Raw genomic sequence first — 15,224 nt, 5'->3', positions numbered from 1 at the left:
GAGGTTATCTGTGGGTTTTTCTTTTTATCCCGGACAATTCTTCTGGCAGTTTTGGCTGAAATCTTTCTTGGTCTACCTGACCGTGTCTTGGTATCAACAAATCCACAGATTTTCCACTTCTTAATAAGTGATTGAACAGTACTGACTGACTGTCATTTGCAAGGCTTAGGATATCTTTTTATATCCTTTTCCATATTTATAAAGTTCCATTACCTTGTTATTAAGCAGGTCTTTTGACAGTTCTTTTCTGCTCCCCATGGCTCAGTATCTAGCCTGCTCAGTGCATCCACATGAGAGCTAATAAACTCATAGACTATACACAGACAGTAATTGCAATTGAAAATGCCACAAGAGTGGGAAATTCAATTTTAATTGCCATTTTCAACTGGGTGTGTGTGTGTGTGTGTCACCTTGTGTGTGGACCAAACATTCAAGGGGATGTAAACTATGAATCAGGGCCATTTGGGTGATTTAAAAAGGAGCCAAACAACTATTTGATAATAAATGGCTTCATGTGATCACTATCCTTAAATAAAAGACACCATTTCACGATTTCTACCAGGGTATGCAAACTTATGAGCACAACTGTAATATACTCATGTACCAGCTCCTCACTAGGCTTCATCTTAGGTTCCAAAGTTACTCGAGGAGGTTTTTATAGCCAAAGTGAATCTATTTATTGTTGTTTCTCTTTGTGGTTTTAGGTTTGGTATTCGTATAACCACCTAGTGACAATGACTGACGTCAGTAGGCTTAATAAAAAAAAAAATGTTCACGATCGATCTCCATAACAAAAACCCGTATGCATAAAACGCTTCATGAAAACGATTGAACGGGAGGCCACTGGTGAGCGATGAAATGTAGAGAGGCTGTTACCCTGTGAGGGGATGGTGTCCTCTGAGCAGGAGGGAGTGTTGCTCTGAGTGTTGTAGCCACTGGAGTACTGCAGAGATTCCCTGCTGTTCATCTGCTGCTCCATAGTGAGACCTCGGGTTAGCACCATGGCCAGTGTACTGGCAGCTGGGGACATGGCCTCGCCTCCGTGCTACACGCAAACACACACACGCGCACACACACACACACACACAAAGAAGAGACTACCATTAACATACTTTACCAAACGTCAGGATCCACATTGCAATTAATGCCGATGGTGTGTGATGTTACACTGTGTGCTTCCCATCACCTTGGCTGCAATGTTAGCCCGGGCCAGTCTGGACCTGGGCGTGTCAGGTGCATCCATCCCAGAGAATCCATTAGGACTGGGCGGGACTTCCTGCCCCCGCATCCTGTCCAGTGACTCCCTCCTTCGCTGCAGTGTGGCAGCCAAAGAGGGCTCGTATGTGCTTGTTTTGGACCAATCCTGTGGCAGTGTTATTGAGGCGATTCAGAAATGAACTAACCAAAGTACACTTGGATTGGCCCATTATTTAGCGGCTCAGACTTGTTAACTACGGTGGTACAGTGGTAGCAGTATGAGTGTCCAAGAAGAGGTTCAAGTTTTCCTAGCCTGGTCCCTGACTTGTTTAGGTAATATTGCCATTGTCAAAGACAGAAGGATTTGGTAGGACAACACATTACAGTGGCCTTCGGAATTTACTGAAATGCTATAAATCCCCATAAATCCTTGCTTCAAAACTTGAAAATCAGTTTGTGTCTTTGCACCATTCATTTCTTTCATAGGGGATTTTTAGATCCACTTCTTAAAATCCCCCACAGGCAAATATCTATAGGACTAGGTGATTTTTCTCAATGTCTTTGTGAATTGATGAAAATGTTGTTTACAAACATCACCGTGTCTAGAGAGGATTTACACTGTTATCAAAACGCAGAACTGGGGTAAGACCTTATCTGAAACACAGACCTTATCTGAAACAAATCTAAAATTCCTTATTCTTTAACTCCTTTAAAAAAAAAAAATCCTTAATCAAGAAATACATATTATTTTCAAAAACATGTGCGTCACAGTTATTAGCATTTAGTATTTTGTGCACCTTTCCCTAAACAGCACTGAGTCCTTCAGATGATGTTTGATGAGGTGGACAAACATTAGATCTAAGATCTATCCCTACAGAATCTCTCCTGATCCTTCAGAGTTCTTTGTCCTTGTTTGTGGACTCTCTTCTGCAATCACCCCATGGGTTTTCAATAAGAATTAGGTCAGGGGAATGACAATTGCAAAAGCTGACTCTGTACTGAGTGAGACATTTTTGTGTGGAATGCCTTAAATCATTGCCCTGCAGAAAGACCCAACAAAAACCCAGAATAACTCTCCTTGCAGTGAAAGATTTTGGTGTAAAATACTTGACAGAGTCCATGATAACCTAAACAGGTTCCCAGGGACTTTGGAAGCAAAACAACAGCTTATCCTCCCTCACACTTTTCAGTAGGTATAAGGTTTACTTCTATATTACCATCTCGCTTTTTACACCAATAACCATACCCAATGACCATAAAAACCCGGGTCAATGATTTCTGTCAATCTCCAGGCACTACAGTTTATGTCTTGATAATAGTAGAAGCTATCTTCTGGCAAACCTCCAAATTGCTTGTTGGCATGGAGACGTCTAGTTGTATTTTTGGAAACTCAGTGACTCCCACATTCAACCAACGTCTGCAATTCTCCAACTACGATCCTTAAGATCAAGCTGAGGAAACACTTGACCACGTGCTCTAATCATTCTAGGGAACGCTGTGTATCGGAGACCAGACAAACATTGCTAAGGCTCAGGAATAAAATGAATGTTAGTACAATGGGTTTGGCAGAGTCCACTCAGCTTTAGCAAATCTGGCAAGAGGGATATGAAAGCAGAATTGACAGGGAGATCATGACATGCATCACGAGTTAGCTGTTAAAAACAAGGAAAACGGCAAATCAGATATGAATAAGAGACAACTCAAAAGGCAAAGCTGCAAACAAAAACAAACCTTCCAACTAGGAACCTTTGATGAGGGTGGGGTGGTGTTGGATCCAGAGTAGTGGTTAAATGTGGGGGACCCAGGAAGTATGACAGAGAGAGGCCTGACGGAACCAGTGTGTGAGAGAGCATGGCGGAATGTACCGAAGGATGAGCATGAGCCGAACTGTGGAACGGACAGACATGTCTGAGTCAGCCTGCTTACTGCATTACAGAGGATGATCTCAGGGCCTTACAGTGTGTGTGTGTGTGTGTGTGTGTGTCACTAACCGCAGTGGGAGAGCTGCATTCGCTGACAGACTGGCAGGTTTCCGATGCTTCAGATGAGGCTGAACTGCTGGACTTCTGGAGACGCACGGCGTGAGAAAGAGAAGAAAGCAAGCACAAAGTGAGATAAGTTATTTCTATAACACAGTAATACTGCGGACTGTACTTTTTTCCTGGAACTTTGCATTCATTGCTCTCCCCGCTGTCCTTGGTTTCCTTGCTGCAGGCCTCGTCTAGCCCCAACAGAGAACAGCTCCAGCGTCATCGTACAGGGTTGGCTGAATAACAACAGGGTTCTGACTAGACCAGGGTCACAGTACTCTCAGGAGCCATTCATCAGAAGTGTGGTGTCCGGCCTGGGTCACGGGAAGCGTGCCTACCTGGCTGGTGATGTCAGAGGGCATGGGCGAGGGCGGCTTGGACTGGGTGTTGGCATCCTGAGAGATGAAGCCCGAGTCGTGGGAGGAGACACTACTGAGGCGGTGGGCGCCGGGCGTCTGGAGGTTACTGCACACGCTGCTCTTCCTGGAGCCGGCGCTGCTGGGGGAGGACGGGGGAGTCTGGTAAGACCAGCTGTAGTCTGAACCCTTCAGGTCCCGGATCACCTGAACACAGAGACGACAACACACAACCGAGGTGAGAAATACATGCCATTGTGGTGTGAGGTGGCTTACTTACCTGGGGTCAGTGGGTGCGTGTGTGTGTTTGTGTGTGTGTGTGTGTGTGTGTGTTTTTATGTGTGTGTGTGTGTGTACGTGCTATTGGCTATGGCTGATTTATTGAGTAAAGAAATGCATTTGGTTTTGTGATTATATTGAACGGTACCTGCTCACTAGCTGGGGGCAATTTGTGAGGATCTTCAGTAAGCATAGTGAGGTCATCAACAATGGCCTGCAGGTGAGTGACCTCTCCCAGCATGGCTATCTCTCCCTTCTGAAGATGATCAAAAACAACACAGGCAAAGACACAGCATGCGCATTTAGACAAACCGTAATAGCCCACATTAAATCTACAGTTGTTGCAACACTGTAAGGTTGTATACTGTAGTACTCAGTAGAAACTGTTGTCAATTTGAGTGCTATACTGCAGAATGCTGCTTAACCAAAAACAACATGATATAATACCAGGGGGTATACAGGTTCATACAATCAGCTTTCAGAGGTCATAAGTCCTGTTTTTTTTTTATACACATACAGGATGCCTTAACCATGTGGTGATAACTATAGCATTTTGTAGTAAATTCAAGAAATATATAACATGTGAATGTAGTATGGGATGTGAATGTAGTATGGAATGTGAATGTAGTATGGGATTTGAATGTAGTATGGAATGTGAATGTAGTATGGAATGTGAATGTAGTATGGGATGTGAATGTAGTATGGAATGTGAATGTAGTATGGGATGTGAATGTAGTATGGGATGTGAATGTAGTATGGGATGTGAATGTAGTATGGAATGTGAATGTAGTATGGAATGTGAATGTAGTATGGGATGTGAATGTAGTATGGGATGTGAATGTAGTATGGAATGTGAATGTAGTATGGAATGTGAATGTAGTATGGGATGTGAATGTAGTATGGGATGTGAATGTAGTATGGGATGTGAATGTAGTATGGAATGTGAATGTAGTATGGGATGTGAATGTAGTATGGGATGTGAATGTAGTATGGGATGTGAATGTAGTATGGAATGTGAATGTAGTATGGGATGTGAATGTAGTATGGAATGTGAATGTAGTATGGGTCCAGCATACTACAGCTGAGGGACACCCTGGTATTTCCCTTTTTGTTTCTCACCCTAGTATCTCCCTCTGGTATCTCCCCCTGATATCTCACCCTGCCAACTTACCCCAGTATCTCACCCTGATATCTCCCTCTGATATCTCCCCCTAATATCTCAACCTGGTAACTCACCCTTGTATCTCCCCCTTATAACTCAACCTGCCAACTTACCCTGGTATCTCACCCTGATATCTCCCCCTGATATCTCCCTCTGATATCTCCCCCTGATATCTCAACCTGCCAACTCACTCTGATATGTTCCCATGGTATCTTCCCCTGGTATCTCCCCCTGGTATCCCAGCAGCAACCCTCCTCTCATCACCACAGGATGATTCCGAGTCAGGCAGGTTTTTCCCCAGATACTGATTATGGTTCAGACTTGTGAAGGGTAGATGAGTTTCCCAGACCTCATCCATGCCAATGACCTGAACATCCCTCATCTCACAACCACAGAATGAGATCTGATCTACACACAGACATGCATCCCCATAACTGCTAAGTTTATAGGACTGGATCTGGTCTCACCACCACAGGCTGCAGCAGGTTGATGAAAGAGCAATAGCGCCCCCTCTCCTCCAAGAGGGCTCGGCGCACCGCCTGCTTCTCCGTCTCTCCCATCAGCAGGTAGAGGTCACTGACGTCCTGCATGGCACTGTCCAGCTGCGGACGCAGATTACCCCGGCCTATGGAGGAGGTGAGGAGGGGGGAAGGGAGAGATAGAAGAGTGAAGAGGTGTTTCAGAGAAGGGGTGTTTCAGAGAAGGGGTTGTTTCAGAGAAGGGGTTGTTTCAGAGAAGGGGTGTTTCAGAGAAAGGGTGTTTCAGAGAAAGGGTGTTTCAGAGAAGGGGTGTTTCAGAGAAGGGGTGTTTCAGAGAAGGGGGGGTGTAAAGAAGGGGTGTTTCAGAGAAAGGGTGTTTCGGAGAAAGGGTGTTTCAGAGAAGGGGTGTTTCAGAGAAGGGGTGTTTCAGAGAAGGTGCGGTTTAGAGAAGGGGTGTTTCAGAGAAGGGGCGGTAGGACGAGTGGAAAAATAAATCATGATGATTAGAACCCCGTACGTTTGGGTGCGTCATAGGCCAGACCACATCAACACAAAACTAAAGCCAAATGATTCAAAATGACAGACTAAGCCGAGCACAACTATTCATATAACGAAGGTCTTGAAATGAACGGGAGAAAATAAAACACTGTGATGAGGTGTTCGGCGGCCACGTATGAGACAGAGTTCTGAAACACGGTGACACGATGAAGATGAGGGATGTGAACACAGACGGAACAGTATAAGACAGCCGCATCAAACATTCCTGGTGAGATGGTCACACACAGTGATGGGATTATGCAGGAACACAAACACACCCACACAAGCAATTTACCATGAAATGCATTGGATAAACAGCAAACATACCTAGAAGCTCTACAGCAGGGAAATGGGCCAGAGAGAGAACCAAGGAGAAGACGGTTAGAAGGAAGAGAAAGCAAAGAGAAAGCAAAGACAGAGAGCCCAATGTTATAGCTGGCACTAAGACAGCACTGTCATTCTTTAAGCATGGAATTAAAAGCAAAGCAGCAGTTGTTTTAATGCATATCACCCCCCCCCCCCCCCCCCAAAAAAAAAGTGTTATATAGATACACCCTACAACACCTCTCCAAATACTCTGAATGCTGATTTTCTGAGCAACTCCTTATTGGAAACCCTTGACAAGGCATGAAGCATTAAGGACAATAGGTGGTGCTGTTTCCCAGATAGGTGTCAGTAACTGGTCTAATACGGTGCTGCAAACCTCCTTGGCTTTCCCAGCTACCAGATGTTAACCTCCTCTACATTTACTGGGTTGGTTGGAGAGGGCAGAACCTCCACTGACAGTTGCACTCACATGATTTCTACTTAGAGGTCAGAATGTGGAAAACAGTGTTTCTTTCATGCCTGCCAAGCTAGTTCACAGTAATACAAGTGAACCATAGATCTGAAATCTATAAGCTCTTTCAGTAAGAGTTCTTAGTAGTTGCCAGTGCTACAGTGTGTGATTACATGTTACCTTTCCTGGCTTTCTTTTGAAGCTTCATGGTGTCTGAGGATTTCCTCTTGATCTCCTGGCGAGAACGCTTGTATTCTGTCGGGAAATATTTTCATATGTTATGATTTTCATTTGGCACAAAGTGATGGAACTTTGATCCCATCATGACAGCGTTAATCAGGCCCTCACCTTTGGCATGGTCTTTGTCCAACAGGTTAGCAGTCTTCTTCCATTCCTCAATCCTGTCCTGGAGTGGAGTGACAAGGCTTTCCATAAGAGCACTGGAGAGGAAAGGAAACACCAAAGAGTAAACAAAGGTCTTCTAGTCCCTATAGAACAGTGATGTAGGGACAGTAAAGACAGGATGTCTAGTCCCTATAGAACAGTGATGTAGGGACAGTAAAGACAGGATGTCTAGTCCCTATAGAACAGTGATGTAGGGACAGTAAAGACAGGATGTCTAGTCCCTATAGAACAGTGATGTAGGGACAGTAAAGACAGGACGTCTAGTCCCTATAGAACAGTGATGTAGGGACAGTAAAGACAGGACATCTAGTCCCTATAGAACAGTGATGTAGGGACAGTAAAGACAGGACATCTAGTCCCTATAGAACAGTGATGTAGGGACAGTAAAGACAGGACATCTAGTCCCTATAGAACAGTGATGTAGGGACAGTAAAGACAGGATGTCTAGTCCCTATAGAACAGTGATGTAGGGACAGTAAAGACAGGACATCTAGTCCCTATAGAACAGTGATGTAGGGACAGTAAAGACAGGACGTCTAGTCCCTATAGAACAGTGATGTAGGGACAGAAAAGACAGGACATCTAGTCCCTATAGAACAGTGATGTAGGGACAGTAAAGACAGGACATCTAGTCCCTATAGAACAGTGATGTAGGGACAGTAAAGACAGGATGTCTAGTCCCTATAGAACAGTGATGTAGGGACAGTAAAGACAGGACATCTAGTCCCTATAGAACAGTGATGTAGGGACAGTAAAGACAGGACATCTAGTCCCTATAGAACAGTGATGTAGGGACAGTAAAGACAGGATGTCTAGTCCCTATAGAACAGTGATGTAGGGACAGTAAAGACAGGATGTCTAGTCCCTATAGAACAGTGATGTAGGGACAGTAAAGACAGGATGTCTAGTCCCTATAGAACAGTGATGTAGGGACAGTAAAGACAGGACGTCTAGTCCCTATAGAACAGTGATGTAGGGACAGTAAAGACAGGACATCTAGTCCCTATAGAACAGTGATGTAGGGACAGTAAAGACAGGACATCTAGTCCCTATAGAACAGTGATGTAGGGACAGTAAAGACAGGACATCTAGTCCCTATAGAACAGTGATGTAGGGACAGTAAAGACAGGATGTCTAGTCCCTATAGAACAGTGATGTAGGGACAGTAAAGACAGGATGTCTAGTCCCTATAGAACAGTGATGTAGGGACAGTAAAGACAGGACGTCTAGTCCCTATAGAACAGTGATGTAGGGACAGAAAAGACAGGACATCTAGTCCCTATAGAACAGTGATGTAGGGACAGTAAAGACAGGACATCTAGTCCCTATAGAACAGTGATGTAGGGACAGTAAAGACAGGATGTCTAGTCCCTATAGAACAGTGATGTAGGGACAGTAAAGACAGGACATCTAGTCCCTATAGAACAGTGATGTAGGGACAGTAAAGACAGGACATCTAGTCCCTATAGAACAGTGATGTAGGGACAGTAAAGACAGGACATCTAGTCCCTATAGAACAGTGATGTAGGGACAGTAAAGACAGGACGTCTAGTCCCTATAGAACAGTGATGTAGGGACAGTAAAGACAGGACGTCTAGTCCATTTAGAACAGTGATGTAGGGACAGTAGTTCTTTTGTAGATCTTTTAGAACAGAGATGTAGGGAGAGTAGTTCTTTTGTAGTTCTTTTAGAACAGAGATGTAGGGAGAGTAGTTCTTTTGTAGTTCTTTTAGAACAGAGATGTAGGGAGAGTAGTTCTTTTGTAGTTCTTTTAGAACAGAGATGTAGGGAGAGTAGTTCTTTTGTAGTTCTTTTAGAACAGAGATGTAGGGAGAGTAGTTCTTTTGTAGATCTTTTAGAACAGAGATGTAGGGAGAGTAGTTCTTTTGTAGATCTTTTAGAACAGGAATGTAAGGATAGGAAGATTTAAAGTGGATCACCTACTTTGTAAAGTGCCGTAGTTTTGTTTCTATACTGCGGTGTCTCATGCAAATCCTGGTCAGAGCTGAACCAATGTCTCTGGTGGCACCTGGAGAAGGAGGTTTTATTAGAGTAGGGTACAGTAACAGTGGGGGGCGCCATTGGCTAACAGAACAACCAAGGCCCGATATTTTCATCTTTTTCAACAAGTAAATGTCAACATCTACAATCTGCAGGCTCACATTCTCAACTCTGGTCTGGAAACCGACTCTACCAATGCAGTTGCCTTTAGTGGTTAAGCCACCCGCCCCAAGGCCCAGGAAATAACAGCTCGTCTAAGTTGCAATACTTTTCCACACAAGTCAATAGTAATTAAAATGTGGTGTAAAGCCCTAAAGCTCAGGCTGGCCCCAAGCTACAGGCTCCACTGGCTACAGGCTCCACTGGCTACAGGCTCCACTGGCTACAGGCTCCACTGGCTACAGGCTCCACTGGCTACAGATTTCATTCTGGTTTCATTCTCAGTGTACTGCAGTGATCTTGGACGGATTGCATGTGCACAAAGTGTGTTTGTTTTGGTGTGCCACTCCTGATTTAGTGTTAGTTTAGACCTGGGTAGGGGTCAACTAAAATAACATTTTATTTTCAATATTTCAATATCACTTCCTAAACTGAGTGCCTTGAAATGGACTTGACCCGGACCTGCTATGGACAGGTGGTGTGATTTACCAACGTCTAAGCCCTCTATCCTGAAGGAAAAAGGAGGGACATGGTAAGGGGATATCCCTCTATTCTTCCCTAGACTGCTCTGCCTTTCCTGTTCCCTCAGTGTTTCCTAAACACCATTCTTCCAGAGGAGAGGAGAAACTGGCTTGAACCTGTCCATTTGTGAGAAAGGCTCAGCCCTCCCACTGAACAAAATCACTTGAAAGACGTCTTTTAACGTTAATTCAACATCTTTTCAACCAGAAAGACGTCTTTTCAACATATTTTGCCCAGTGGGCTGGGCCTGCCCTTCACACAGTTAAACCACATTGCTCTGTCAACTATAACGACGCTCCAGCAACTAAAGTGGATGGTCAGTCCATCGCAGCTTGGCTCAGGGTCAAAATGGTATGAAACTAACTAAACAACTAAAGTGGATGGTCAGTCCATCGCAGCTTGGCTCAAGGTCAAAATGGTATTAAACAAACTAAACAACTAAAGTGGATGGTCAGTCCATCGCAGCTTGGCTCAAGGTCAAAATGGTATTAAACAAACTAAACAACTAAAGTGGATGGTCAGTCCATCGCAGCTTGGCTCAAGGTCAAAATGGTATTAAACAAACTAAACAACTAAAGTGGATGGTCAGTCCATCGCAGCTTGGCTCAGGGTCAAAATGGTATGAAACTAACTAAACAACTAAAGTGGATGGTCAGTCCATCGCAGCTTGGCTCAAGGTCAAAATGGTATTAAACTAACTAAATAACTAAAGTGGATGGTCAGTCAGTCGCAGCTTGGCTCAGGGACAAAATGGTATTAAAGGTAAAAGTGAGCATCCAATGACTGATCTAGCAGGGTTAGATCAAACATTTGTTTGTGTTTAACAAATTATTTATTCCGTGGCACTTGCGCTGGCAAGTGTTATTTTCTTGAGCATAAATATTCTTTTTTTTAGTGTGTGAGTACATTTCTTCAACTGGCTTTCTACTCAAATCCAACATTGCCACACTGGGGAAAAATGACGATGCCAAAAATCAAGAGTAATCTATTCCACTTTCATACCAAGATATTGTACTACAGGTTGTTTTTGTCGCTTTGGTAGTATTGTCAATTGTATGTTGTGGTTTTGAAAACTCTCACATGTAACTAAATCCTGCATTCAAAACAACTGATTTGTTGTTTGGTTTGTAAACAACTTTCACCACAAGATCATTGATTCAACCACTTGATTTTTGGTTAAATATAGTGAGTACATATAGTGAGTACATTGGTTAAGTCATCAGAACATAAAGTAGTGCAAACCATTCTGTTTAGCCACTGTAACAACCAGTTAGCCCAAGACCAAACAACGTAAGACGTGTGTTTCAAATTGACTCTCTGAGGCGTTAAAGGTAATCTTACCACATGCTTGTGTGAACAGTACAAAAACAACAACAAAAAACAGTAATTACAAACTGAAACAAATTCATCCTTCAAAAAAATGTAGTTTATGAATGAATACTGTACTTAACTAATGCTCCTTTTACTATTGGGTTCAGCTATCCTGAGACTACATCAAAAACATTCCACCTCACAGAACTCGATCTTCCAGAGGCATTAAGGGTTTAAGGCCAGATGCTGGACGGCTTTGGAGGATGGATGGATACACTGACACATGTGAGGTGTGAGTTTAGTGTGTGGGGGAGTTTACTGTGCCTGAGGGGTTTTGTGTTTGGGGAGTTTAGTCTGTGAAAGGTGTTGAGTGTGTGGTGAGCGTTTATAGTATGGAGGGTTCAGTATGCCAGAGGATGTTGTTTTGTGTGTGAGCAGGGTTTAGTGTGTGGTTGGGGCTTAGTGGGTCACAGAGGAGTCTCGTATATGAGAGGAGTTCACCCACTTTAGGTAAAGTCAGAAAGGTATACACACACACACACCCACACACACACTATCTCTCTCTGTTTCTCATTCTCAGTGTTCCTCTGTGTTCCTCTTTCCACCACAGCTGTAGATCTGCTCTAAAGAGGGTGATTTGGCCGAAGGGGAAAAGAGGAGGAGGAGGAGGGAGAGGAGTAATGGGCCTTTTATCTCTATAACAGACCTTCCCCAAAGTCACTGTCAGCCAGCCAGCCAGCCTCCCTCGCTCCACGAACACACACACACACACACACTACCATACCCGTCCTCTCTAACACACACTACCTCTCTCCCCATTCCATTCCACACCTGCCAGATTCTCCTTCCTTCCCCTCCAGGGGGGTGAATCAGCTGATGGCTACATCCTGGAGGGGCCAGATCCAGCCGGCTTCCTGCATCCAGGAGCCCTGGCCTCTGGCCCCGACCGGACACACTCCGGGCTCCACGCCCTGGACTCCCACAGTCCCAAAGAAGACAGGCTAGCCTCAATTGCTCCACTCACTACAGCATGTCACTCTAAAAGGGACACATCCAGTCACACTATGGCCATTACGAAGCTCAGCATCATAACAATAAAGAAATCACAGCTGGCAACTTGGATGAATTCCCCCTGAGACATACGGCTTATACATCTCAGAGTCGGATGACTGTGAATCCACATAGGAACCCAGAGCGAGCTGCACGGCTGTAAAGCAGCCAGACTTCTCGTGGCGAAAGTCGTGGTAGTTGTGTACAGCATTCCCGGCCCATAAAGACTCTGAGTGGTACCAGAGCCAGACCTCTGGTCCTGATTATCCCCAGTGATCCTCGGAAGAAGGAGCACTACACAAGTAGTAGTACTTTAACAGGCTAGTTTTATAGGGGCCGTTCTGGTCCCGCCATTTGCCACGCCAGGAGCTCCCGGTCCAGAGCCAGGGGCCTCCCTAACTGATGCTTTCAACACTGTGTGAGTGGGTGTGTGTGTGAGAGTGTGTGTGTGTGTGTGTTTGAGTGTGTGTGTGTTTGAGTGTGTGTGTGTGTGTGAGTGTGTGTGTGTGTGTGTTTGAGTGTGTGTGTGTTTGAGTGTGTGTGTGTGTGTGTGAGAGTGTGTGTGTGTGTGTGTGTTTGAGTGTGTGTGTGTGTGAGAGTGTGTGTGTGTGTGTGTGTGTTTGAGTGTGTGTGTGTTTGAGTGTGTGCGTGTGTCCAGCTATTCGTTTTGATTCCAAATGGATTAAGCTTCCATTGGAACTATTTTAGCTTCCAAAGTGCGCCTCCAAAAGGAGCTAAAACTAGTTCAGAATCTGGCTAAAACCGCTTTGGTGTTAGGGTGTGCTGACTGTGCTATTCTCTTCCTGTGTCATATCTATTTTGTTTATAAAGACTGTTCAGATGTAGCTGGAGAACAGAACATCCTAACTGTTACGCTCTCTGGAATGTTGGTCCCTTGATGTAGGAAACATAAATCATATCCAGCTTGTTAGCTTGGGAAATCTCTTAGTCCTAAAGATAACAGTTAGTCCCAGCTCAAACTCCAAAAGGCTTATAGTGTTACACGCTGGCACCTTTGCCATGCAGCAACCAGTGATGCTAATCCTAATATCTTCTCTTCAGCATCACTCAGCCCTTATCGGAGGTTCTGAGAGAGACCTGGCAGAGGACCAGCAGCGGCCCGCCCAAAAAAGAAAGGGATGGAGAAGAGGAGAGAATGAAAGGGTTACAGCCTGCCAAGGGGCTAACGACCGAGAGGATAAGTGGAACAAGCTGACCACTGCAACCATGAATGGCAAGTTTTTCAGCATTGTGGGTGTGTGTGTGTGTGTGGGGTGGGTGTGGGGGGGGGGTGCATGCACACGCACATGTTTGTGTATCTGTAGAGATGCACAATGAGCTTCCTGCTCAGGGACAGAAGTGTGGCTAAAAATACTTCTGTCTGTCCATTTCTACTACAGATGTGCTTTTTATTAGAGAGCTACATGGGGGAAAAACACTTTTACGAGACAGACAGGAAGAGAGAGAGAGTGACACAGAGAGATTTAGAGGCATATGGAGACAGCGGGGGAAAGAGAGACAGAGAGAAGGAAAGAGGGTAAAATTACTTGTAAGAAAGAAAGAGGGAACCAAGAGAGATACAGAAACAAAGGAAGAGAGAGACAGAGAGAGACAGAAAGAAAGAAAAGGAGAGAGTATAGAGAGAGAGGCATTAAATAGACCTATTCTCCGGGCAGTTGTTCCAGGACCCTGAGCAGGCTATTAGCGAAGATAAAAGTATTTTCTCCATCTGAGACTGGGGGCGTTGCCATAGTCTGGGAAACCCTGAGGGAACAGCGCTGCAGAGAAGCCACCATACAGTCTGCAGTCACAAACATACTGGATAACAACCACACGGGACGAACCAGACTGCTTAATAGAGTACACTTAATGCCTTCCACAGATTCTTTTCAACATAGATTTCCCTGAAACAGCTGTCTGTCATCATTCTATTTGGCCCTTGAAAAATCACGTGGCCTAGCATTCCCTCTGTCTGTGCTCCATTCATTTGACCTCCTTTACCGGGTTGTTTTCAAGGTCAGTGTCACTGTGACTAGATACGTAACACTATAGCCTAGACCCAGGAAGAGATCTCTCCTTCACACATTTTGTAAAAACACATTTTGGGTTTTGGTCATCTATCTTCCATCATTCCAATCATATTTCTATTCACTCACTCACCTCTTTCCCTCATTGAGTTAGTTGGCATTGTTTTATCTCTGTCCCTGCCTCTGTTGTCTCTCCTCCTGTCTTGTCTCCTCCTCCACCCCAGTACTCACAGGATATAGCTGAACATAGTGTTCTCCTCAAAGATCCTGATAGTCTTCTTAGCATGGTCCTGGAGTAAGAGTGACCCCCACACAGAGACACGACACACTTGTAGTGGTAGTAGCAGTAGTAGAAGTAACAGTAGTAGTAGTAGTAGTAGTAATAGTAGTAGTGGTAGAAGTATAACGGTAATCATCGTCATAGTAGTAGTAACAGGAGTAGTAGTAGTAATAACAGGAGTAGTAGTAGTAGTTGTAGTAATAGTAATCACTGTCATAATAGTAGTAGTAGTAGAAACATGAGTTGTAGTAACAGTAGCAGAAGTAATAGTAGTAGTAGTAACATGAGTGGTATTAGTAGTAACAGGAGTGGTAGTAGTAGTAGTAACAAGAGTGGTATTAGTAGTAACAGGAGAGGTAGTAGCAGTAGTAGTAGTAACAGGAGTGGTAGTAGTAGTAACAGAAGTGGTAGTAGTAGTTGTAGTAGTAACAGGAGTGGTAGTAGTAGTAGTAGTAGTAGTAACAGGAGAGGTAGTAGCAGTAGTAGTAGTAACAGGAGTGGTAGTAGTAGTAACAGGAGTGGTAGTAGTAGTAGTAGTAACAGGAGAGGTAGTAGCAGTAGTAACAGGAGTGGTAGTAGTAGTAACAGGAGTGGTAGTAGTAGTAGTAGTAGTAACAGGAGTGGTAGTAGTAGTCATAGTAGTATTAACAG

General features: G+C 44.3%; 1 protein-coding gene across 8 annotated transcripts in view; it reads right to left on the bottom strand.

Moving 5' to 3' along the window:
- mtss1la (MTSS I-BAR domain containing 2a) overlaps nucleotides 1-15,224 on the bottom strand; it is a 30,286-nt gene that overhangs the window by 3,499 nt on the left and 11,563 nt on the right. For 2 of the 8 annotated variants that reach the window (XR_004574808.1, XM_010883356.3), the window contains exons 4-14: nucleotides 9,168-9,252; nucleotides 7,167-7,258; nucleotides 6,999-7,073; nucleotides 6,368-6,376; nucleotides 5,492-5,649; nucleotides 4,011-4,118; nucleotides 3,566-3,790; nucleotides 3,189-3,263; nucleotides 2,929-3,084; nucleotides 1,187-1,363; nucleotides 877-1,045 (exon numbers count right to left, since the gene is read on the bottom strand). Coding sequence is in view for 7 of the 8 variants with exons in the window: in XM_010883356.3 (XP_010881658.2) it covers nucleotides 877-1,045; nucleotides 1,187-1,363; nucleotides 2,929-3,084; nucleotides 3,189-3,263; nucleotides 3,566-3,790; nucleotides 4,011-4,118; nucleotides 5,492-5,649; nucleotides 6,368-6,376; nucleotides 6,999-7,073; nucleotides 7,167-7,258; nucleotides 9,168-9,252 (1,329 nt within the window). In the remaining variant the exon portion in view is untranslated. Of the gene's footprint in view, nucleotides 1-876; nucleotides 1,046-1,186; nucleotides 1,364-2,928; nucleotides 3,085-3,188; nucleotides 3,264-3,565; nucleotides 3,791-4,010; nucleotides 4,119-5,491; nucleotides 5,650-6,367; nucleotides 6,377-6,998; nucleotides 7,074-7,166; nucleotides 7,259-9,167; nucleotides 9,253-13,927; nucleotides 14,221-15,224 lie in introns of those variants that run through there. The other 6 variants (XM_010883361.5, XM_010883360.3, XM_010883358.3 and 3 more) reach the window with 6 other exon arrangements.

The sequence above is a fragment of the Esox lucius genome, chromosome 19 (genome assembly GCF_011004845.1).
Source record: "Esox lucius isolate fEsoLuc1 chromosome 19, fEsoLuc1.pri, whole genome shotgun sequence".
Lineage (NCBI taxonomy): Eukaryota > Metazoa > Chordata > Actinopteri > Esociformes > Esocidae > Esox > Esox lucius.
Note: the sequence above shows the minus strand (reverse complement) of the source record. Positions and strands in the feature narration are given on the sequence as shown.